This window comes from Alligator sinensis, unplaced genomic scaffold, assembly GCF_000455745.1.
Source record: "Alligator sinensis unplaced genomic scaffold, ASM45574v1 scaffold81_1, whole genome shotgun sequence".
Classification (NCBI taxonomy): domain Eukaryota; kingdom Metazoa; phylum Chordata; order Crocodylia; family Alligatoridae; genus Alligator; species Alligator sinensis.
In genome coordinates this window covers 559914-585174 of record NW_005842607.1, presented here as the reverse complement: position 1 = coordinate 585174, position 25261 = coordinate 559914, and the positions used below count along the sequence as shown (strand labels likewise).

At 47.0% G+C, this 25261-nt stretch overlaps 2 protein-coding genes across 2 annotated transcripts in view; one reads left to right on the top strand and one right to left on the bottom strand.

Annotated features, from left to right (window-relative positions):
• LOC102383312 (protein Wnt-7a) overlaps nucleotides 1-1051 on the bottom strand; it is a 61360-nt gene extending 60309 nt beyond the window's left edge. The window contains exon 1 of the mRNA XM_025214813.1: nucleotides 1014-1051. Coding sequence (XP_025070598.1) covers nucleotides 1014-1051 — 38 coding nt within the window. The remainder of the gene's footprint in view (nucleotides 1-1013) is intronic.
• Nucleotides 1052-1600: 549 nt separating this feature from the next.
• FBXW12 (F-box and WD repeat domain containing 12) overlaps nucleotides 1601-25261 on the top strand; it is a 40268-nt gene continuing 16607 nt past the window's right edge. Inside the window, exons 1-2 of the mRNA XM_014524402.2 lie at nucleotides 1601-1625; nucleotides 5868-5947. Coding sequence (XP_014379888.2) covers nucleotides 1601-1625; nucleotides 5868-5947 — 105 coding nt within the window. The remainder of the gene's footprint in view (nucleotides 1626-5867; nucleotides 5948-25261) is intronic.

Genomic DNA, 25261 nt, shown 5'->3' with positions numbered 1-25261 from the left:
AGGTGCGCCGGCGGTGCCAGGCCCGGGTCCGCCGCTGCCCGGCGGCGCGCAGGGAGCGCGGGGCTTGAGGGCTGTGCGCGGCCGCGCGCGGAGCCGAGACGGATGTGGTGACTCTGTTATTATCCACTTCAAATATATCGGCCAGGGAGGTTACCTCCGTGATAACAGGGGTGTGGTGCTGGAATTGTTCTCCCCGGCGTGTTTTTCTGAAAACAAAACCAAACAAAAACCCAATAAACGGGCTGCCTGATTTGGACTGGAAACCTGACCTGAAAGAGCGTTTCCAGCTTGAACTGCCGGGCAGAGAGAAGCCAGGGCTAAATATCCCACTAACTCGATGATCCTGCGACAGTGCAGCCAGTGCCTGGCTGCGGCTCTCTCCCTGGCAGGAGCAGGACATGTTTGTGGGCAAGTACAGTCCTAAAACACCTACACCGCGCGGGACCCCTGCGAGATGATCCACGGAGGGCTACAAGCCCTGAACTGCTTGGTTTCAGCACCAGCACCGCCAGCTGCTCGGACTCGTGTCTGGGGGGGGCGGGTGCAAGCAGAAAGCTCCCGCTGTAAATACATCAGATACATCAGATATTTGGAGGGGGAGGGGGGCCGTTTTCCTTTCCGCGTGTTCCTGATGTAACAAAAGCGTCATTTTCTATTAGGCATGTTTGGCAATTGGTCCCCGATGGCATGCTTTTTTGGCCATCTTTTCACACCGCCTGTGCCAGAGTGCACGAGGTGGGTGACCATCGCTGCACTTTGTGATCAAAACAAAATAAAATGTGGAAAAAAAACAACCTTTGCAGGCGCAAACTGTACAGAGAGCGCGAGTGTATTTGAAGGGCAGATGAGCCAAAAGTTTGCTCTGATAACGTCTAGGGATGAACCAAATTAGTTTTCTTTGTAAATGCACCATCTAGTGGCGATAAATATACCCTGCAGCTAGCCCTCAAATACGGCCTGAACGCCGGGAGATGAAAGAATCGAAGGTAGAAGCCCGTGGGAACTAGACTTACTTTTGAATAAAACTTGAAAAATCCAGAATTCCGATCATTTAGAAACTTCTGGTAGTGTTTTAAATGATGCATTGAAGTGCCGTCAGTTCAGTCTGCCCTGTGCAAGTTATGAACCAAAGATAAAGTCAAGGGCCAAAATGTTCCAAACCAAAAGCCAAAGCTAGTGTTTGGTGTGGCCATCTAGAAGTTGCATTGGTGTCAATGGGGGCACAGCGCTTCTAAAAATCAGTCCACTTCTGGTGTCTCAGATTAAAAGCTTAACTCTGAGCACATGGGTTAAAACATTTTGGCAATGGTCCCTGCCCCCAAGGCTCTGACAGTCTTAGAGGTTATATATGTTAAGATATACATGTGTCCTGTGCACAAGGCAGCTGCTAATGGCAGATACAATAAAAATGCAGGATAGGTTCTCTTGGGAGAAAAACCTATAGGAAAGGAGGGTTTCAAAGGGATGTAGAAAAGTAGCATTTCAATTTGTGCCCTCATTGAGTCAGATACATGTGGAAAACATGGCAATTCTCACAGTGAGCCTAGATACTAGACGTAATGCTGGGACAGGCATATAACACCATGTATCAGCTTAGCACATGGATCAGCTGGAAGAGGAGAGAGGTATGAGGCTGAGAAGGTGACCACCATGAGTCTGTAGCTCTCCCACCAGCTGTGGGACACTCCTGCTCCTGCTCCCTACAGCCAAAGCCTCAAGCCAGCCCCAACTCTCACCCCCTGCCCAAGTGCCACCAATTGCTGTCACCATTGGCAAGGGACTAGGATGAATTTGATCCCACAGTAGGGCAGTGCCCTCAAAGCACCTAGGACTCATACCCAGGTCTCCTTACCCCTACTACTGACTGTAGTACCAATAAATAATAATACAGTGAGATACCTGGGATTTGAGCAGCTCTTGATAATGGATCTTGGCTTTACATGAGAGCAAACATAACCCTAGCCACTAAGTGGAACTACCAACCCTATCACGGATGCCAAACTCTGACACATCAACTGGAAGCCTGGAGTTGCAGTTCTGAAAGTGATTCCTTCCCTTCCATCTGTGTTATCCAAAGGCTTTTTTCCACAAAAGAGTTGTTTAATTTTTTCTTTTTAAAATTGTCTCTTACTCTCTTGCTGCCTTTCATGATTAATAGAGTCACTATTAACTTTCAAAGAGGTACTCCACTTACTATTACCTCTATACTGTACAGTTTTTCTGCATGTAGCTGCCCCTCATCCAAGTGGCAGCAGTTGTTTGCCTGGTAGGTCAGGTTTCCATTGGAAAAGAAATCAGTGATGCCAAGTCAGAGTACTTTTGTAATGTACCGTGTTTTACTGATGCAATATATACAACTGCTCTTGAATGATAGAGCATGAAGGCAGTGTCAGGAATTTCCAGGGATATCAAGCCAAATCCAGTACCTAGTTCTTACATAGCAATTTGACCCCCAAAATGAGTTTCTAAACATTGGAAAAATCAGGGAGCAATTTAAAATTATCTTTTATAATTCACAGTCCATGCTTTTCCCTAGTATGATATACAAAATAAAATTCAGGAGTTCATTAAGTTCAGTTCATTGTTTGCTTCTTTGCCCCTAATGCTAAAGTCAAGATCCGTTGTTTCATCCAGCTGATATGCACAGCCTGAAAGAAATCTAGGTCGTCTGTTAGGTACCAAAAGATAGAATTGCCTGTGTTAAAACTAAGCACATTTTTGTCCCCATAGGATTCAACACCACAGCAATAAAAACAAATAATTTACTGTGCTGTTGACTGATTTGCTTTTATTCTGTTATTCCAAATATTATCTATTGTGTGAGGGCTATAGATCTAGTTTGCTGAGGTGTCGAAGACAACACATGACTCAAATTGCCCCACTGAATCACTGGCCCTTCTAAAAATCTTCAAAGCCTAATCTGCACTTTTCACTTGTCTTACAATGTATAGATGCACACCATCTTCCTTTATATACTGTTCCTTTTTAGACTGCTTATTTAAGATAACATTTAAGGATCATGCAATAAAAATCAATGCACAGCATTACAATAAAAATGTGCAGCCCTCAAATAGAGCAGAAACTTCTCTGTTAAACCTGTGGACTTCTGGGAAATTACTGGAAGGACCAGGCAAAAAGGGGGTGAAAAAAAGTGAGAACAAAGAAAGAAATCGGGGGGGGACAGGGGGTAGCAGGGGGAATCAGCAAAGGTTAATCCTACCACAATAAATCATACCTGAACTCATACTTTAAATCATGAGCCTTAAAGCATACCTTAAAAGTAGCCAAAAAAAAAAACCTAGGGTCCATGATTCCCTGGGGAAATGTTCTTCAGATAAAAAAACCTGAATATTGATTATTTATCTAACTGCAGTATGCCCCTGATTGAATTCCCAGAGGCAGAACCAGCATGCCTCAGAGTCCAACAGTAGGAGGCAACAATCAATAGCTTTATTTACTGAAACTAGTGCTGTGAATTTTGTGATGTGCTGACAACAAATACAAATCACAGCAAGTTGTTATCAGGGATACTCACTTCTGTTCTACAGGGACAAGTTAGCAAGGCTGCATTCTGCTAGCTTAATACTTTAGAAACAAAGCTCTAGTCTTCTGTATTAGCTATCTTTCTAGAAAAACACATATTTTAATTCAGCTTCTGGGATGAATACTGCAGTCTGCATGTATGCAGATCATCAGACTAGATGGTTAAAATTGTCTTTCCTTGCCCTAGACTCTATGAAGCTATACCACAGGGCCGTGTTCTGTAAGATATACTGGGCTCAGGGTGAGGTAGGCAAGCACTGATGAGAGACTGAGACTCATAGGTCGCATCCAGACGAGTGCAGCTCCACACATTGCACATTCGGGCATTTCCCACACTGTTACCTTGCAGCATGGGGGGAGGAGGAGAGGGATTTTGACCCCTGAAGATCCAGGGGTCAAAAAAACCCAAGCAGAAAAAGAGGGAGGCAGTGCACATGGAGGCAGGGTGCACCGCCAAAAACTGGAGCCTGGGCAGTCAAAGCCATGCTCCAGCTGCTGGCCAGGCTCCAAGCTGCAGGAGTGACTGCAGCTTCCCTGGCCCCCAGGACCTCAGGTATAGCTGCTGGGGCCGGCACAGTTGCTGGTCCCAGCCTCCCCAACCCACCTGAGGTAACCTGCTGCACACCAAAGGGCACTTGGCACAGTCATTCCCCAGAGACAACTAGCAGTGGCGCAAGGTTTCCTGCTGCTAGCTGTCCCTAGGGAACCAAACATCTGCGCTTGTCTGGATGCAGCCAGAGGGGCTACATGTTTGGTTCAAGGTCATAGAGGCAACGGATATTCATGGATTGGTACTCTTGAGTTTGATTGGCAGCCCTCTCAAGATCATGGCCCTCCTGTCTCTCACACAGAAGACATTCACAGGTCTTAGAAAGCACATCTGGGACAATAGGATGACGAGTTTATTCCATGTATGATATATTCATTCTCTCCATATATTACCAGAGAATACATTTCCATTTCTTTATTTAGCAGCAACAGCTTTGTCTTGAACAAAGACTAGGCCTAAGTTACACCCTGGAGCCATTCATCACTTGTTGCCACAATGGTGTTTCTATTGTTAATTTCTGTCAGGGTTGCTTTTAGGGGTTAGGCAGTGCAGTGATATAATACACTAATGAGTCAGCCCTGAAAACACAGGCTCAAATATAGATCAAGTCAGAAGAAGGTAGCTGAGACTGGTAGTCTCAGTAGAGTTCTTTTCTGAATGTCTCAGAAAAACCAGACCACAGACAACTATAATGCCGCTCTGCTAAGGTAAATTCACTGTTGCTTTTGGTTTCAGGATTGAAATGTGTTGACTAAGCTAAGTAAGGAAACTTGCACAATGCTTGGCTCTCATCAGGGTTATTAATGTCTCATTTTTCATAAGTATGAAGATCCAAAGTTACTGAAGAAATGCAAAAAACATTTTTTTAAAGATGGCTTCTCACATGAGATCATGAGAGAGAATGTGGTTAAAAGTCCATTTTGTAACTATATCCTAGATGCATATACCATCAATACCCCAACTCTGGCTCCCTTTTATCAGGCTAATGATAGCTGCACTGTTTTGTTGTCAAAACATCTCCTGTAATAGTCAGCTTGGAGAGTCCTTTCAGTAGCAGAATTTGAGAGGTTAATACAAAAGCACTCTCCATATTAAGAGCCTCTTATCTACTAAATGGTTGTTTTAAAAAAATTAAAAACAATAAATAAATAAAATGACAAAGCCTGGTAATTTCCAAGGCCTTCTACTTGTTGCCTGCTGATGTAATATATCACAAGGCTGACAGCCCCAATAACCCTTTGTATCTTGTCATTTTTTTCAGCTGCATGTATAAGTGGACTGTAAAGCAAATAGTAACAGGCTGTAGATGTGCATTCTGGGATGAGTAAATTATGTAAGATGCTGCTGCAGGTCAGAAATCAGGAAGGACAAGTTTCCTTCACTGTCTGGATTTTCATATCACAGATATCAGGGCTGATGCTGAGGACTAGACCAGTATAGACCTCAGAATCTGAGTATTGCCTGGTTTGGATTTTGGTCATAATATAAACAACAATTCAGATTTTAAAGAATCGTATGACTATTCAGTGTCTGAAACAAGACTGAGATATACATCCGAGTGTGCTGAAAGAGTGACTGTGGGATTTTTGTGCCTTTTGGGAGATGAACCTATAATAATTCTTCCAGCTCCCAGAGAGCTGAAGGCCCAGGCAATGGCTTGTGGTTTCAGGGGTTAATTCCAAGCCAGAATATAGAATTAGCTCAGGGAGGCACTTGCAGCTGGGAGCTAATTAGGTGCAGCTGAACATAGTAACTGATAGGCTCCATGCCTTAGAGGAGTTGGGTTACTCCTCAGAGAAGAGACAGGCAGGGAGTTATGCTGATCAGAAGCCAGGAGGAAAAGTCTGGGTAGAGGTAAGAGTTGTCCTGTTTGGTTTCTCTGTTTTGAAGCTTTCTGGCTATGAAGCTGTTTGGAAGGAATGCAAATGGAGATTCTTGCCAAGTTTGTCCCATCATGTTTAAACCCCAGGTCTCTGGGAAGTTGTGTTCAAGTCTGAGCTACCTCATACTCTTCTTATCATTGACCCTGGCTTTGTGGCATTTCTGCTGACTTTATTTTGTACTCTGGAATTGAGTACAACTTGGCGAAACCATAGGTTTCCTATATGAATCAGAGTCTTAGGCAGATCTCTGTTTGAATTAGGGGTTCTTGAGAACCAAAACTGAAAGAAGACTTACCTGATCTGTGCAAACCCAAACTGTACAGCTCTTCTGTTGGCTACTAGAGGTCTTCCTAGTTGCTCATTGTGGGTTTGCTATAGCAGAAACTTTTTATTACCTCTAATATACCTTAGGAGAGAGAGAGAGATCCAAATTCCCTTAAGTGACTTTAAAATATAACTTTGGTCTCTTAAGTTCATTATACATTTTTTTTTTTTTTTTAAACTGTACTCTGGTTTTTAGCACTCATATGGGTTACCACAAATGTTCCTTCCCTAGGTCTCAATTGCATGCAGTCCCTAAGGCTTGGTGTCTTTTTAGTTCTTGTGGGGTGGAGTTTCTTCAGATAAGATCTGGGTTACAGCCCTCTAAGTATTACTTTACTTCAGCAAGCCTGTGGCAGGATGGAGCCCAAGGGGTGGCTGTGATGCCCCCTGGTGCCCCTGCAACTCCTGCCCTGTTCTGGCTCTTAAGGTATCCTCCTCCTTCCCTTGCCTGCCCTGCCTTGACATAGATATTGGTTCATGGGAAGGAAGGCTGCCTCTGGGTCCCAAAGCAAGCCCTTGTTCACTATCAGTCAGTGGGTTCCTCCTGAACCGCACCAATCACTGTCCTGCCCTCAGGCACTAGGTGGGACCCTCCTGGCCCATCCACACTTGGATGCATTCACTGCTTTAAGGCCTAATTTTGTGGCCTCTGACTTCCCCTACAGCCATGCCTATGCCTATGCCTCACAGATGTTATCAATCATCACTTAGGTAGGACAGTTTGCCCCCAAGAAAAATGCTATGCCACCTCCAGCCTTTAGACCTTTGTTGGGTGTTGCCAGCCTTCACCCAGGTTCTTTAGTCATGCCTTTTTGCCTCAACCCACTACCCTGGACCTGGCTTCTGAGCTTCAGCCCCAGTCTCAAACTACTTTTTCCACCCGCTCAGGCTACAGGCCCCTGGCCCTCCCCGCTTCAGGCTGCTTCTATCTCCAGGCTTTGGCCTTATCAATCACTGCCTACCTGTGTTGTGAGCCCAGCCTCTCACAGAGACTTTCACAAAACACTACGTATTCCTCTAGCACTATGTGACCTCTTCCCCTTGTAGTCGCCATCAGTCCACCAGTGTAAATGGTGTGAACCCACCAGCTACAACACAAACTATGCCTACACTGAGCCTAAACATAAACCCCAGCTCACGCACTGCACAACCAAACTTCCCCTTACCCTGGGTCCTATTTCCCTGCAAGCAGTCAGCACTTTATTTGCATTCCCTAGGGCAGCTCAGATGCCAACCAGGCACTCCTCTAAAGCCTTTCTGTTCAGGAGATCGTCTCCTGAAGCCCAGTCTCAGGCACTGGCTTTATGTGCCTCTGAAGTCCCACCCCTTCTTGTCAAATAGTTCTTTCTGCAGGTATCCTCCTGGGCTGCCTGGAGATCTGCTCCCGAGTTTCTGTGGTTTCCCCCCTGTGCAGCCTATTGCTCTGCAGTCAGCTCTTCCTAAAGTCATAGGAGCTTCTGGCTCCCTGTTACAAGGTCCACCTGGGCTTTGAACCCTTCATTTGATTTCTCCCCCTTCTCCCACTGAAATTTATAACTATCAAATGATTGACACACAGGTACCACACAGCCTTCTCAAACAGCATCCTTTAATACTAACCATAGGAATGCATCATTCAGAGACCCAGGTCTAAAATAACAGAGAGAAGCCTAACCATGTGAATAGCACCTAGCATTTAGCTTTCAGCTTAAATATGACAGCTTGCTTGCCTGTAGCTCCTGTTGTCTCCTGGACTGGGTGCACCAACCTCTCCTCATTCTGATTCCTTTTTCTCCCGCACATTCTTTTTTTAGCCCTCCAGTTGTATAATAGCTTATTTTTCACTTCACTCTGTTTTCTGATTATGACTGTCAGCCTATTATGTTTGCAGGGATGATCCCTATCTGGGCCATCATTTTGACCTTTCTGCTTGGGTTCTTAGAACAAAAAAGATTGTCAATCTCCACGGAAAGCTACCCACTGTAAACAGAAGCATGTATGATATTCATTTTAAAAAATATGTATGTATTCAGAGGTCACCACTGTATGCACTTAGATGCTTGCTATTTTTGTCTTCTTTTTTGTTGTTTTTTTTGTTTAATTCTGAGACTTCCTTTATGTTTATAAATGGACATGGAGGTGAAGAGATGAACTGCCAGAGCAGACTATTTATTGCCGGACAAAGATCTTAAGTACAATGGACCTGATCCAGCAAATCTGAAATGGATCCTGTGCATAATGCAAGAAGGTTGCAGATGCAGGGCGGTTCAGAGGAGGATGTATTGTGCTTTGGGGAGTAACCAATGTACTTGCATGAGGCAGCAAGGTGTGTGTTTTGAAGAGAAGAAAAATATGGGTATGGGGTGGAAATCATCCAAATGCAGCCATGGCTGCACTCCAGAAATTGACATCAAACATGGTTTCCACAACCCCATTCAGCTGATGTTGAAAACAGTTGCCCTTCTGCTGTCAACAAGTTCAGCCATGCACAGCACCCACTGTGGTACCTACGAGAGGTTTGTCATATTTTGGTAAAATGTGTGAACAGTTGGAGTTTACCCAACAACTCCCCAGAGTTCAATGGGGCAACTGCTTGGGGAGAAGGGTAACGGGGAACTGTATGTAATGCCATTGCTCACAGGAGCAACATGAGCTTTCTGTTACACAAAGCCGCCGTGCATATGGTGATGGGGAAACAAGATAGTATGTAGAGGGGTTGGGGAAAAGAGGATTGGGGGGGGCGGGGGGGATAGGAGTGATCTATTCATTCTCTGGGAGCAATGGGGAAGTCAAATTTTTGCAGGAGGATGACCCAGTGTGACTGGAGAAGAGGGAGAGAGAAGACTTATTAAAGCAAAGACAGACTTCATTTTTTTTTAATTGTCCATCTACAAATCTGACATTAGGCAAATGAGAAATGTTTGTAATATAGTTTCATGTATTCTCTTCATTTCAGTCATGGGGGTGTGTGGGAGTGGGTGGAAGGGTAATGCAGTACTACACTGGATTTGTTTTCCAACCAAGTTTGTTCAAACAACCTGTGTTAGCCTCAAGTAACTTTGTCCAGTAAACCAAAACGACTATACTGCATTGAAGGCTACAGGATTCTGCAGTCCTACAAATAACTTCCTACCTCCACATGAGGCCAGGAATTTTCCCCTATTTATATATGTGGAGGTATGTGTTGTTTTTTTATCTCATGATGTAAGGCAGAAGAGCTTGCATGCATTATTTCCTTTAAAATTATATAAACACTGCTAATCTATCAAAACATGTGTGTTCTGGAAAATGCCTGACTAAGCTAAAAAGCTAATTTGTGTTTGTGGAAGTGTTACTAGTGTAGATGCTTGATGCACATCTGTTTACTGTTGGGCCCACTAACATCTTTGGAATGATTTGGTACAGCCCTCCAGTTATAGATTTCCAAATAATAATTGTGAAGTAAATAAAATGAATGGTATCAACCCTATAATTGTAAACTGTGGAGGTCTAATAACATAGAAGAAAACTGATCAAGTTCTAACATGCTTTGTATGACTGGAGATAGAGGCAAACAATATCAGAACACCGCAGAGTACTTTACCAAAGAGTGGGGGGCAGGGAATAAAACTAGTGCTTTACCAGAAGAGGGATCATGTCAGTTTGACCTGGCTCACCTAGCATTGGTATAGCTCATGTGCTTCAGCTGGGCTTTTTGGTGCTTTTTATCTAATAGCTGATTGAATTGGCTATTAGATAAAAGCTGATTCTAATAGATGATTGAATCGGCTATTGGATAAAAGCACCAAAAAGCCCAGCTGAAGCATGGGTCAAACTAATGTGATTCTTCTTCTGGGCATGTACTGCGCTCAGCGCAAAAGCACACCAAGCTGAAAGTGCTGTTTTGTTTTTGTTTTCCGTGTCTGTAAGCGGCCACTATGGCCAAAGGCAGTGAAGAGTAAACAAAAGGTATTAGTGCTGAATTTTCACTGTAGTTGAAACGCTTGGCAGAGAGAGCAAGTGGGGAACAACTATGGCCACAAACATACATTGTGCTTGTTCCAGAAGAAAAGTGCTTGTTCAGACATTGGTGCCTGTCCTGGTACAAACCCTAAAAAAGGCTCACAAGATAAGAAACACTAACAGTTTTGTCTTGGGACATTGTGACATGCCTTAACCATTGTCTCAGGATTGCATTGTTGAATCAGTGGCAGAGGAGCAGCAATACATTCACCTGCTTGCTAAGCCCTGCTTGGAAAGGTGATATGCGTGCATTCCAATCCTGGGACTTCTCTGTTCTGGGACAAACATGGGCACAACCTGTCCTGGGATAAATTAAACATCTGTTCCTAGCCTATGTGAAACAGCTAGAACAGTTCGATTTACACACAGCAAAACTAGCAAAGCAACTACCATGAACGGATCAGAACATTTTGATGAAAAATTTAAGTCTTTGTTTTCGTTTTCATTTCTAAATTGGGAAAGGCCCATCTTTCAGTAATCCCTGTTTAACATCTTTTATTTCTCTCACATTTTGTTAACTCCTTTCTTGCCCATGCACTGTATAGAAATTCAGATGAGAATATTTCACATCGCACCTCAAAAATTGAAATGTCATATTCTTGTCATACTACTTTTTTTTTTTTCTTCCTGGACAGCCCTTCCTTCTGGTCAGGCTGGACCTCTTCTACAGTCATCTTCCCTGGCTGGCACTGGAACCTTCTCACGTGCTAACTTCACAGTAGGGGAACTCTTTAATTAAAAAAAACAAAACAAAAAAACCTCGTAAGATGCTGTTTTTCCACCTTACAGCTTTTAGCTGCTTCAGCACAAGAAAAACATGGGTCAGATGCCTGCCACTCCTCAACCAGCAGTAGGCACTGAATAGGTGGAGGGCAGGTGGTACTGAAGCTACTGATGGTGCTGTTGTAGCAGCTTTCCCCAGGGGCTAAGCAGACTGTTTTCTGCCCCCACCACTCCCATTACCACCAATGTCTGCTGCAGTGCATCTGGCTAAAGAGGAGGAAGGGATCACTACATAAAACACAAGGACACATATTACTGGTTTCAAGGGTCACAGTTTCCAAGGAAGACTTGGAAAAAATAGGGCCTAATAAAAACTTGCAAACCAAGGTTTGCCATGCCCCCACCTTTCATAAGCCCCAAATTTTAAGTAACTTTGGTTGTTGGATTTTTTTTATTTTTTGTTTTAGTTTTGGTTTATTTAACCATATCAATGGCTTATTTGTCTCCGCTTTTCTGCTGTCTATCAGGCGCACATTCTCTGTCCATGTAAGAAGCAGTAACCCAGCCCTTACAGTAAGGGACACTAAAGACATTGTATTCCTCTACTATAAAGAAAGAGAACAGGAAAGATTTAGCAGAAGGCCCACAGAAGCATATATGTTATCAGTACTTGACTATAGCACTTCATCTTCTGCAGATCTTTGTTTCCCAGACTCTGACTTTATATTTTAATTAATGATGTGTCTTTTTGTAGGAATTTTGAGCCAGTCATGTACCAGAACCGCATTGTATGACACTGTGTACCAACACAGAAATGGTGTCTGCCTTTCAGTTTACAACCTTGGTAAAAGAGCGGCAAGAAATGGAAACAAATAAGGAGTGAAAGAAATAGTGAGATGGTGCTGATCAGCATGACGGCTGGTGGCCTCAGCCCTCTACCTTATAACCATTACTAGTTTGTTATAGACAACCCTGGAAAGCACCATTTTAAGAACAGTGAAGTGGCTCTGTGGATGTTGATGGGGCACTCCCCCAAAAAGGGGTGACATGAGAAAAAGCACAACAGTCCTGCTTTGAACATTTAACAAGGCTGGTATCCTGGGCCAGAACGGGGCATGAGTTAGTTTATCAATTTCAAATGAGAGATTATAGGATGGGACTAGTCCATGAAACTTGTAGGGAATTAAGACCAAGTGGCTTATGTTTCATGTGACATAGGAGGAGGAGCCAGTGAATGGATGCAAAGAGAGAGTGAGATGTCAATGATGGGCTAGGAAAATGATTTCTGAGGAAAGAAAAATAGCATGTTTTAGCCACATTTAGCTTGGGGTGAACATGAACATATTCAAGATGTCGGAGAGACTGGAATTTTAGTCTGGCTGGAAGGAGAGAGAATCTGTAATAGAAAGGAAAATCTGTGAGTTGTCTGTATAGAAATGGTAGTTGAATGTTGCTTGTGGAAAGATGAGGTGTACAGGGGAAAAGAGAAGGGGACCAAAGGCAGAGTATGGAGGGCTGCTCGTCCACAAAAAGTTAGGTTTGGTTTTTTTTCCCCCCCAAGAGACAAGCTGAAGCATGTTAAAATAGGAGGGCAGATGTCTGACAGGAAGTGGGAAGGTAAATCGAGTGATGAAAGAAGTTTCTCTCACTTTATCAGTTTTCTCTTGGCAGAAATGGGTGAAATTTTGCAAAATGCTGGGGGGAGGATGGGACAGATTGAGGAATGAGTCGGAGTTGACAAGCATCAGTTAGAATTGTGGACACAGAATTGGAGAAGTATGAAGCCAGGAAGATTATAGACCTAGAGAAATAATGAATTTCTTGTAGGGTTTCTGTCAGTGATGTCCTGCAGTGTGAAAAGTGGCACAAATGGATGATGGGGAAGAGTCAGGAAGGACCTTACAATGGGAGATGTGTGAAGCCTGGAGAGAACTGATGACAGTGCTGCTAGAAAGAATTATCAGGAGAGGGATGAAAGCAGATGAGATCCTCAGTATGTGAGAGGCTGCATGATAGGAGAGGGGGCTGGTAAGAGATGATGGGAGAAAAGGGACTTGGCAAGAGAGAGAGCAGTGTTTGGTGAAGACCAGGTGAAGTGAACAGTCTGAAGAAGATGAACTAGACTGTAGGTTGAATGAAGACATGATGAAAGGAAACATGTGGCTTAAATTGGGGATTGAATATGCCATCAGTGTGGAAGATGAAGTTGCTGAGGATGAATACAGGAGATAGCCAGGAACAGAAAATGGAGGGTAAAGCTGAAGGGGAGGAGTTGGGTGGATGGTAGATGATAGCATCACGGAAGGTGGAGAGAATTAACGGGATGAGGTGCTGTATGAGAGAAGTAGGTTGGGGATATGGGAGGAGCTGAAAGATGTGAAGAGTTTGTTCCTGCCTGACTTCTTTTTAGAAGTGAGGTCAGTGTTCCAGAGCAGCAAGTGAAAGAGAAAGAGGAGTTAAGAAAGGTGGCATTGGTGGGAATGGATGAGGCAATGGAGAGGATGGGGATAGGGTTAGGCAAACATCGGTGGAAGTAAGGAAGACGCCAAGGAAGATGTAGCTGTAGGATGTGTGCTGGCAGCAGGGAGCTAGAGGAATTGGGATTGACAAGAGAAAAAGACCAGGTAGAGTTGGTGATAACAAGGGTGAGGAAAAACATCACCTGGGGAAGTGGGGAAGGAAGATTGATGCTACAAACAAGGGCTGTAGTGGGTGGGAGCCATAGGTGAGCAGGAGATGGACATTTGCAAAAAATGGAAGAGAATGCATATACCTCAGCTGTGATGTTTGACTTATTGGCATCCTAAAGTGATTTAATGTAAAGAATTAGACTTGCAGTATTTTGACCCTGTGAATTTGAATGCTGTAATTCAAGTCCAATATCTGTATAATTATGATGTGAATAATTCCTTAAACACTGTGAGGATTTGAGGGGAGAGATGTCAAAAAGCTTTTCTCTGAATAACAATGGTAATCCTTCCACTCCTGCCATCAATCACCAGGCTAATATAAAACTAGTGGCATGCTTCCTGTTGGAATATAGTCCATTTCAGAGGCAAAGTGCGCTATTGTTTAATAGCCAGATATTCACTGGCATTGATAAACAGGAGATGGGTTTGCTCACTCTTGCTGCAGCAATTACTCATACTCTGACTTTGGACATGAGGAAAAACATAATACTTGCTTCCAGTTGATCATTTATATCTACAGTTTATACAGCATGAGAGCACTAAAAGTGACTCTGCTGTAAAGGAAACACTTTTTTTTTTTTTTTTTTTCAAACAGCTTATACATTTATTTTGACTCCTAGTAACTGAGAAACTTCAGCATAAATTGAGGGGGTCAATATTTTTCAACTTTTGGGGGGTATAATTTATGGGCTATAGTAGGCAATCTTTTCTGGCTGCAGGCTGGAATAACCCATCTCAGGCTAGAGTGTGCCAGTGCTAGGACTGCCACAGCCAGTGTTTATCGTTACTGAAGCCCCACATCTGCAGGCCAGATTCAACTCGTGGGCTGTAGATTTGCCAGTCCCTGGGATGAGGGAACAAACCTGAATGCTTTCAACCTACAATGGCAGTGCACTGCCTTTCTAATGGCTGGCGCACAGTTTTATGCCACACTTGTCCTGGCATTCTTGGTTCTTGATGTTTGGGGGTAGATAGCATTCTAAAAATATACCTTGGGAGCTGTTTTGGTGATTACTGTTGTGCTCTTGCACTCTCTCTCTCTTGCTCCTCCAAGTAGGAGAACATCTATAGTTGTATTACACCATTTCCTGCTCGTGCCAGAGTGTGTCTGTGTTTGCATGCATGTACAGATGTATACAAGCACACATCCTCTGAGTGTGTTCTCTCTGCTACTACAGCAGCAAGGCAGCAGGCTGTCCAGGATTCAGTGGTACTGACCAAATAAGATAAGGTGGCAAGTGGGGCCAGTAAGGACTACTTTGTTTGTTTGTTTGTTTGTTTGTTGGGGGAGGAAGAGGAGCGGGATGCTAACGTGTGTACACATCTCAGCTGTCTTATTGTAACCAAGTATTAGAAATGACTTTTAAAAAAACACACAGACTGCCATACTTGTGTACCTGTAGCCACAGGATTTGTGATGTGCTATCAAGTGTAGTACATTTTCCAAGTGCTGACTGTTTCAAGTTGGTGGGGGCTGGCAGTGAAAGGGGGGGAAAAAAAAAAAGATCCTTTAGAGTTTACCTTATCTGAGACTGTCATGCATACTCAGGAATTCTGTAGCTCACTTGCCTTGCTTAGCCAAAAGCTAAATGGTTCCAAAGTTTTATTTCCTGGCTTTATAGAAACTGTCTGCCTGTCTCTTATTTATTTTCATTGCATTCTAGTTGTGGGCTAAAAATAGTTTTGACTGTGGTTCTTGTTGCCTATTATGTAACAATTACAAGCTTCCACCCTCTGGGTTTAGAACTGAGGGATGACTCCTTTGGCCAGATCTCTCACTGCTTCTCAACCAGGGTGTTGGGACACCCTGGGATGCCTTGATGTCCTTTCAGAGGTGCTGTGGGATACCTTGCAATGTTAGTGCTGTTAGGTGTGAGAACATGATTCACAAGAAAACCCAGAGTTTTCAAATGGGAGGAATTTGTAGTGTTAAAAACCATTGCATCCTATGTTTTTTCTGAGTTCTTTGCAAAAGAATTGCTCTGTTTGTTTTTCTGCAGGCAAAAATGTGAATATTTAAAAAACAAAAACTGGTATTTTCGGAGGGGTACCTTGAGTCTAAAGAGATTTGAGAACTACTGGCTTATGCACTTAACACAAATAAATTAAAAGATTTATTCTTCTTGCAGCCCAGGAGAGTCACACTTTTGTTACCTTGGAAGGGCAGTTATCACAGTTAATCCACCCTCCAAGGTTTTTCCTCAGGATAATTATTGTTTCAGTGACTCATCTTGCAGTCCCTGCCCTTCCTTATTCGCACAAAATATCCTACTATCTGCAATATTTCTGGGTCAGGCTCGTGCCACACATGTGACTTCCTCTTGGGCATACAGACAAGAAAAGACCAAGTTTAAAGGTCAGGTTTCCCTGGGTTGGCCTACCTAAGTGCAGCTCACAGGCCATTCCAAGTGTTCCTAATAGGATGTTATCAGATCAATGAATATGCTCAGGGCTGCAATAGAGTATCTTTGTAACATAGAGTTTTTGGGGTGGGGGTTGTCTCTTTAGGGAGGCTGTGAGGGAAACAGTGCTTCTGTTGTTGTGCTGGAAAATTTCACTGCTTCTGTCTTCAGTGGAAAACGGTTATCACTAGCACATCCTGGCATATAATTTGCCTCATTTATTATTGTCTAGTGTTGGTTTAATGCTTATGGTGCATTCCTAAGGTACTTAAAGAGGGTAGTGGTTTTCAAGGAAATGTATTTCATAGAACAAAAAAAATCATAAATATTTTGGCACAAATGAAGACAAGTTTTAACTGAATATGAAAAATATAATCTGAACAGGCCTTAAAATAAGCTTTTGGAGCAACAGTGGGACATGGAGAAGGCAGTGGACAAAGGCAGGCTTGCAAGCTGGAAGAGCCAAGTTTGGTTTCTGTCTCTCACTTGTTCTGTAGTGTCCCTATTGCCTTCTTACAAGCATGTCCATGCTATGGAACTCAGTAAAAGGTTGCATTTTTCATCCAAACGGAATATGCTGTGGTATAGGTGTACAGTATATGTTGCCTCATGGGAAAAGGATTTGGCAGAAATGGGGGGGAAGATGGAGTCAAGAAGTTAGTCTGCCCTATAAAGAATAAAATAATTTGAGGAAACTGATTTGACAAGTAGAAAACCTTACTCAGGGGCACATCTACACATGTATTTACTCCAGCCTAGATTGACTGTGCAGTAAACTACTGAGCAGTAAGGGTTTGGGGGTAGGCCCATCTCCTGCTCCCCTGTGCAGAGATTAGGGAACAAATTTTGCCTTGGGATCCCTGTTGCCCCGCAGTGCACCCCTGCGGCCACTGGGCAGAGCTCCAGGCTCCAGCTGCAGCTGCCAGCAGCCTGGCAGTCCTCTTTAAAAGGCAGCCTCTTCGTTTGTTTAAGAGAAGCATGGCAAGCACAGAGGCAGCATGTGGCAACTTTGTGCCCACTGTGTCTCCCTGCGCTATGGCTGCTCCAGCCCCTGGCAGCAACTAGCAGCATCCCAAGATCTTGCTGGCCACCGCAATAACACTGTTGGCCTGCTGCGCCAACTGTCACCTGGCCCATGGCCATTTCACTCTGCACAGCTGCCGCTGCGAGGAAAACCAACGAGGGGCTGCAGGCTGCCATTGCCAAGGCATCATCCTGAGCCTTTAGCCCTGCCAGCTCTGGGCCCGCCACACCAGACAGCAGTGGTGGCAGAAACTTGCTCAGCAGACCTGGGATGACTAACAGTGGACAGCCTGCACATGACCTGAGATGCCTTCTGGGACCTGTTCCACCAGCTCTGGCCCCACCTGAAGTGCTAGGACACCTGCTGTGCACCCAGCCCTCCCTGCCAACACCCACCTGGCACTGCTGAAGCTGGCCACGCCTGCCAGCCTCCAGTATGTGGGACAGCTGTTCAGCATGGGTAAGGCCACCACTAGGGAGGCCATCCTGGAAGTGTGTGGCACCCTCTAGGGTGTACTGCAGACACTGTTCTCGGTGTCCACAATCCCCAGGTGGTGATGGCAGGGGGTTCTATGCACTGTCTTCCCCTGTGTATCGGGGACCTGGACAGGACCCACATACTGGTCACCTGCCCACCTCACGGAGACCGGCCATAGTACAGCTATAGGGGATTCCACTCTATTGGCCTTCAGGCTGTGGTGGACTAGTGTGGGGCCTTTACCCATGTAAGTGCCAGCTGGGCAGGCAGCATGCACAACACCCATGTCTTCAGGAACTCTGGCCTGGTGGGACAGGGGGAGAGCAGACACTTCATGCCAGGGGTGCTGGACCTGCAGCTGGGCACTTTCATGGTCCTGCCCCTGCTCATCAGGGACCCCACCCAAACCCCTGCCAAGCCCACTAAAACTGGTGTCTCAGTTGGACCTATACCCTGGTGGACTGTGCATTTGACTGCCTCAATGGCTGCTGGCATTCTCAATGCCTGCCTCAAGGTCACTTGAGGTCAAGAGCCTCCCCCTAGGTCATCATCACAGCCTGTGTGCTGAATAATATGTGCAAGGACCAGGGAGAGCTATTTCACGAGCCCTGGATGAAGGAGGCATGGTGGGCAGAGACCGCCTAGCAGTGGATGCACCCCCTGTGGGGACAGTGGCAATAGTGGGTCCCCCTGCTGAGGTACCAGGAGAGCTGTGCACTGGGTGTGGGAGGCTGTAGGGGACTACCTTTTACAGCACTCCCCATTCTAGCCTACCTACCCTGCCACCTATACCCCACCACCCCCCAGCAACACTTGCAGGGCAGGCACGTGTCCAAAGAAGAAACTTTTTGTTTGTTTGTTTGTTTTTATTCCCCACACACAGCACGCGTCTGTTATCCCTCTCCCCTCCCATGTCAAGACATGGAGCCACTCCACCACCCTCCCCACCCACAAACAATAAAAAAAACCCTCTTCCCAATGTGAAAACTGTTTACCAAGTCTTTGTTTTGGTGTCCCAGCATGGGGGATGCCCAGGAGCAGGTGGCCAGCACCCTAGCCTGTTGCCATTTCCCACAGCCCATATATCACAGCAGCTGCGGGGGGGGGTTCACCTAGGGATGACAGTGCCTGGGGCTCTTCTGGGGTGGGTGATTTCTACTCCAACTGGCAGATTCCAGGCCCAGCAGGGTCAGCGTCCAGTCCTGGTGCCCCTCCAGGCAGCTCTGGCTCCAGGCCTGCATGGAGCTGGGGTGAGTAGTGGACTTGAGCCCTGGCAGGTGGCAGGAGACCCAGGCTGGGGACCAGGTCAAGGGCTCCTTCTGATGGGAGGTGGAAGAGGACCTTCTCCCAGGCCCAGGCAGGGGCCTGCTGTGGGGTGATGGGTGGCTGCCAGGGGGCCTGTAGGGCTAGGGGCAGGGGATGGGCAGCGGCAGGTATGAATGAGACCACCAGTCCCAGGACAGTGTCCAGGGTCTGACAGCCATCGTCTGTGGTCTGCACTGCCCAGTCCAAGATGAGATGCTTTTTCCATTCCAGGGCCCGGAGCTAGGCCTGGTGTACCCAGTCCCATGCCTCCTCCCAGGCAATGTCCTCCCTCTGCCACCTGTCCTGGAAGTCCAGATCCTCCTCCCACCACCTCTCCCCGTGGGCTAGGTCTTTTCCTGCCAGGCCCATGTGATCTTTTCCTGCTCCTTTGCCACTGCCACCAGCCACTGGAGGAAGAGGGCCTGGTCTTGCATGCACCTCTGGTACAGCCAGTGCATCTGGAGGGCCCAGCAGTGGATGGCAGCATCCCTGACCCAGTGTCCCTGCTGGACACTCCCAGCATCAGGATACTGGGAGAGGTGGGCCTGCAGAGCCAGGAGACAGAAGCATTTTGTGAGAGTTTGCAACATTTCAGAGAGAGGATGCTCTGCGCTAGGGGGCCATGCTCTGCCCAACCTCAGAGCGGGGGTTGGCCACGCATGGGTGCCCAGGGACCATAGTAAGTAGGGCAGGAAGACCTGGGCCCAGACAACTGCCAGCCAAGCCCACTCTCCCCGCATGCTCCCCTGGGATCAGCAGACTGTTGGGTACTGGCCACAGGCAACCTGCCTCCCCCACCCCATTCCTAGGGCAGGACAGGCCAGACTCCTGGCAGCACCTGCTGCCGTAGTTCCAGCCCCTGCTGTCCCACCTCTCCCCCTGCAAGCCAGCCACTCTGTTGTGCTGCCATCCAACCCATGGGGCCTGGGGTCAGGAAGCATGGGATTTCCAGATAACTGGGATGAGGAGCTAGCCATGCCACTGCCTTCCTCACTGGGGGTTTCTCCATGTAGGTGCCCTGGGGCTAGCTCTCCCCTCCTTTGTGTCCCTGCTGCATCCTGAGCATGCCCTGGGCAGTACACAATGAGCTGTTTGTGAAGGCTGAGGGCTCCTGACCCACTGCACCCTGCTGCTGCTGATTCTTATGGTGCCCCAGGAGCACCTGTGTACCTAGTATGGGACCGTGAGCTACAGTGGTGCAGGGGGCAAGCCTGGGCTGCCCTGCAACCTCTACTGCCACCTAGAGGGCTACCTGTGGCAGCATTACATATCCCTGCCCCCCACTACTGAGGAGAACATTGCTGCCAGCATTAGCATGTTCCTTGTGAGAGGCATGTGGCTGCCTCGCTGCAGAAGCATAGGCAGCTCAATAAAATTTTGCAGTGTGTCCTGCCTCTCTGCATGTTGTGGGGAGGAAACCGGGGCTAGGACAGCACAAACAGCCAGGCAGAGAAAGGGGCAGGGAGGGCCCTCCCTCTCCCTAGTGCAAGGCTTACTATGTGTCTAGGGCTGGCAAGGCTGGTGACTCAGCGCAGTTCTCCCCATCAGCAATGGCATGTGGCTGTGCCCGGTGTCCTGGTCCTGTGGTACACGACTTATAGGCACTGGGCCATGCCTTCCCCCCCACCATGGAGTTGCTGGTGCTGTTGGTGGCCAGCGGTGATGTGGCCGGTCATTCCTCACAGCAGAGTCTAGGACTACACAGCTTCCATGGCAGACACTGGCCAGGACTGCCCAAACTGCTGGTGGTCTGTGCAGCCAGGGAGCTGGGCAGGATAAGATACTGAATGCCCAAGGGTCCCTCCTCTGATATGTCACCAGAGGGGCCAGGCCAGGGTGAGGGTTCAGGCAGGCCCCTATGCTGGTGAAAATGGCCTGGGTCCTGGGGAGCCAAAATGCCGGGTCAGCTGCCACATAAAGGTCATGGTCTTGGGCGTGGCCAGACTGACTATTTTTATCAGTCATAGCCACCCACTGTGCCCGCAAGGTCTTGACCTTTACACAGCACTGCAATGACCACTGGTCATGCCCTCACTCCTGCATCCCACCCAACAGAGCCTCATAAATCTAGGCATTTGAGCGTGTGGAGGGTACAGGTGTGTGCATATGGGTGGTGCTGGGCCTGGATGGAAAGGAGGGTTCCATGCTGGCTCTCTGGGCCCCCCGTGCAGCTGTCCCACTGTTGCCGATCCTGGGTAGCTGCCAGCAGCACCCAGGATAGGGGCATAGCACTAAACTGGCAGTCACGTGGCAGAGGCTATGCCCCATAGCAGCTGCAGGCACAGGGCAGGCTATATGGAGCCCTTGGGTGCTGACAGGCTGGCCAGGGGCTGCAGCAGCCTGCAGTAACTGTCCAGCACCTACCTGGCCTGACAGCAGTGCCCTGGCAGCTACAAGGCTATGCAGAGCCAAGCAGCCGTGCAGGCAGACCCAGGCATAGGCATGGATGAATCGGGTGGCTGCCCAGGGCCCAGACAGAAAGGGGGCCTGAAAATAGTAATTTTTTTTCCATTGTCTAAGATTATTATCGTCATTATCTCTGGCAAAGGGGGGCCCAATAGTAAAAATCTGTCTGGGGGCCACCAGGAATCTAGGTATGGTACTAAGTGCAGGGCTTGAGACAGGCAGGCACAGCTCAGCTGGGGCCTGCCCGCGGGTGCACCCAGGGCCTGCAGTGCCCTCAGGCTGCCTGTGATGTGTGCTCCAGGGCACAAAATGGCTGCAGACTTTTATTAGCCTGCAGTCAGGGGCTGCCAGCAAGGCAGTCCAGCCCTGGAGCAAGAGAGGCTCCTAGGCTGCAGCCCTGGGGCGGTCCTCAGACTGGCCTCCTAGTGGCTGGCCAGACCCAGCAGCAAATTTGCTGCCGGGTCACGTCTCCACATGCGTTACTGCACAGTTACTAATCGTGTTTAAATGTGCTACCTGTTGGTAGCAAATTTAACCATGATTAGGGATTTTTACTGCACTGTAAGCACGTGCACATGTGCATGGTTACTGCGCAGTAAACTAGGCAATGGTGCAGTAAAGTATCTCATGGTGACGCGCCCAGAAGGCTGTGTGTTCTGTTGGGTTTTTTTAACACTAGGGACTACCATATAATACCCAACAACAGAGGACTCTGACCTCCTCCCAAATACCAACAAAATTTATGCACTGTTGCCTTGTTTGGATATCGCTTTACAAAGTCTGCCAGACTGTGTGTTAAATGCTATTTTTCACTGAAATGGAATCATTGTCAAGTAGATTTAATGCAAGTAACCTGGCAAAGGTTTTGTATCACTCAAGCATCAGATTGTCCAAACATTGTTAAATCAGTCCTCAGTTTTCAGCAGAAGGGTTAATTTATGTGTTTCCTACATACTAAAAACAGCTTGGAGCCTGTGATTTATCTCAAAAGTCTCAGCAGTTCTTTAAAATTAGACATTCCGTTGTTTTAGTACAGCTAAGGCCTTAAAACTAAGAGTACGTTCGAGTTAACCCACACGCACAAAGAGAAGTTTCACTGTCATGAGATGTGTGGCAGGTGGCTGGGGATGCCTGCTTCCCTTTTTATGTTCAGACTGTGTTCCTCCTGCCTCTTATCCCTTCAGGTTTGGACAACTCCTGAGATGCAGAGGACTCCTCCAGAGGAGTAATCCTGTATTGTCACTAAAGGGGTGACTCCCATTGTTGGATTTTCCTATCCAGACTCAGACAGGAACTTGTGCTTCCAAGCAAAGCTCTTTCACCCTGCACTTTCCATAGTAAAGTACAGCTTAATTAGGCTCTAGAACCACAGACTTTTCTATCTCCCTTCTTCCAAAACTTTCTCCCTTTTGACCTGTTTCTGCTACTTTTGACTTGCTTAATTTTCTTCCCCTTCTGAGACCTGTTTCAACTCCTTTCTTTTTTCTAAAAACCAAAGTAAATGTTTATTATGTAAGCAAAGACTTGATCAGGCCTGCTTCTGCTCTGTTCCATGAGAAGTTTTAGTAAATGGCCTTGTCACTTTATATATAAGATACTCCTCATCTTCATTTTAGTAAGCTCCTTATTCTGGGAGGAACAAACTGTCCTTGACTCCCTAGCACATCCAGACAAATTAATTCAGCTACAATTATATTAACCTTTGTATTGCCAGATCTTGGCTTAAATTTCTACAGCAAATAACAGTGACACATCTCTCTGTTCCTTTCCTCCCTGCCTGTGATGTCAGACCAAGGCTTCCATTAATTTCTTTCTGTCGTGCAGCACTTCTTTGTGTGGTGTTCTTCCAGATAATGTGCATTGGGTTGATTTAAACAGTGGGCTCTTAAACATCTTTGTTATCTACTTGCCTAACTTTTTTCTCCAGACTTGCTTTATAAGAGCTGTCTTCCTCTGGCATGGTTTAACTCTAGGCCTATGTTGCTGGAACTGGACTATGTGACAGACTTCTAAGGGGGACATGAGAGAGAAGAATGGGAAGACAGAAGATAAAAATATATCCATAGGGGAAGCAACTGAACAGTAGATATAGGTCAGTGGTTCTCAACCCCATTAGACTCAAGGCACCCCTCAGATAATGCCAGCGTTTAGTTTTCACTTGTTTTTAGACTAGGGAAAAATTACGGAGCAGTTTTTCTGTTGCAAAGAATTTGGCCCACAACAGGTTAGCAAGTTAGCACTCTGGATTCTCTGAGATTAGGTTAAATCTCTGGTGTATCTTGTGTGGCACCCTTGAAAGGATCTCAGGATCCACCAGGGTTCTGCAAACCCATTGAGAATCACTGTTCTAAGGTGTTGGAAAACACCAGGGGTGTACCTGCATGCTGCTTTTTTATTCCTGCTACCCCCCAAAGCTTAAAACCAACTGCCTGGCAGTGGCAGCAGCATTTCTAATTGGACATTGCTGAGGGAGTTAATTAACTTCATAGCTCATTATAAACCACAGAATCCCAAGGTCCCATCTAAACATGTCATTCCACAGGTGTTAAGGACCCTATCTTCTTAATAGTCTTGACATACCATGAACCAAGCCATCCTTTGTCTTGCAGTTCTGCCCGTTCTGCTCCTGGCAATAAAGCTCCTATTACAAAGCCCTGGAGACAGTGCCACATAGTGACAAAGTTTGGCATCTAGGGCAAAGCCTGCAGCAGCAGCCTGCTCTCACCCTGCGTGCAGATACAGGGGGCACATGCTCCCCTCCATGCTTGCCCGGGAGTGCATGAAGCAGTTGGAGCTGCCCTTCCCCCATCCCTGTGCCGCCCCCCGCCGCCATCTCCCCCCAAAATGAGCTGTCATAGCATCCCATACCCTGGCCTGGCTAGGCAGCACCTGCTGGGGCCCCTTTCCTTTGGTGCCTGGGGCGCTTGCCCACTTGGCCCCTCCTTGCTACAGCACTGCTTGCAGATGTGTGTGTGGAGGGGGTGTCTTTTTAACTCATCCCAATGATATAATATTTATAGTTGTTATGGGCTGGAAGGGACCTTACAAGAACATTGGGTCCAGCCCCCTTGCACTTGGGCAGGAAAGACCCCAGCAAGGTGGACATCAAGATGCTTTTTGAAGATCACCAGGGCTTGTCTTCCTCCGGGGTGCCTTGGTGAACAGATGCTCCCCCAGGCCCTGATGTATGCCCCTAATATACTTATAGGCTGGCACCAAGTCCCCTCTGAGTCTTCTCTTCTCCAGTGATACCTGTTTATATCTTAACCTGAAGCCCTAGGCACTTTGTAAAGTTTCTAGTTTATTTTTACCTGGAGAAAGATGTGTGTTGTGTTTCTATGTGATGAGCCCTCCCCACACCCCACTTCTTCACAATCCTAGATCTGACCATGGGGAGTGTAGGGGGCGTGCGGCAATCTCCACCATCTGGGCAAAGGGCAGTGAGGATTCTTAGTGCCATGCAGGGGCTTCCCTAGGAGGAGACTGAGGAGGCTAGGCCTAGTCACTCTATAAAAGAGATACCTGTGGGGGGACATGATAAGGGTTTACAAAATAGTAAATAATAAATCCCTATTTACTTTCAGTTCACCATTTAGTGTCTCACTACACGAGGAGGGGTCACGAGACGAAACTAGCAGGTAGCCCGTTGAACACAAGGAAGGTCTTTTCCCCACAGCCTGTCCCTGGAGTGTGGAACGGGCTGCAGGGGAAGCTGCTGGGCTTCAAACAGGGCTTGCGCACGTCCCCGCAGGGAAGAGGACTGGTCAGAGCCAGGTCAGTCTGCTTCCGCCCCCACTCCCCGTCCCTGCGGGACGCGGGGCAGGACGGCCCCTGGCTCTGGCGCAGGCAGTGCCCCTTGTCGTGACGGGCGGTGCAGAGCGGGGTCAGGGCTGGGCCCCGAGCGGCGGAAAGCGGCGCGGCCCCGGCCCCGGCCCCGGCTCCCGGGCTGGGCG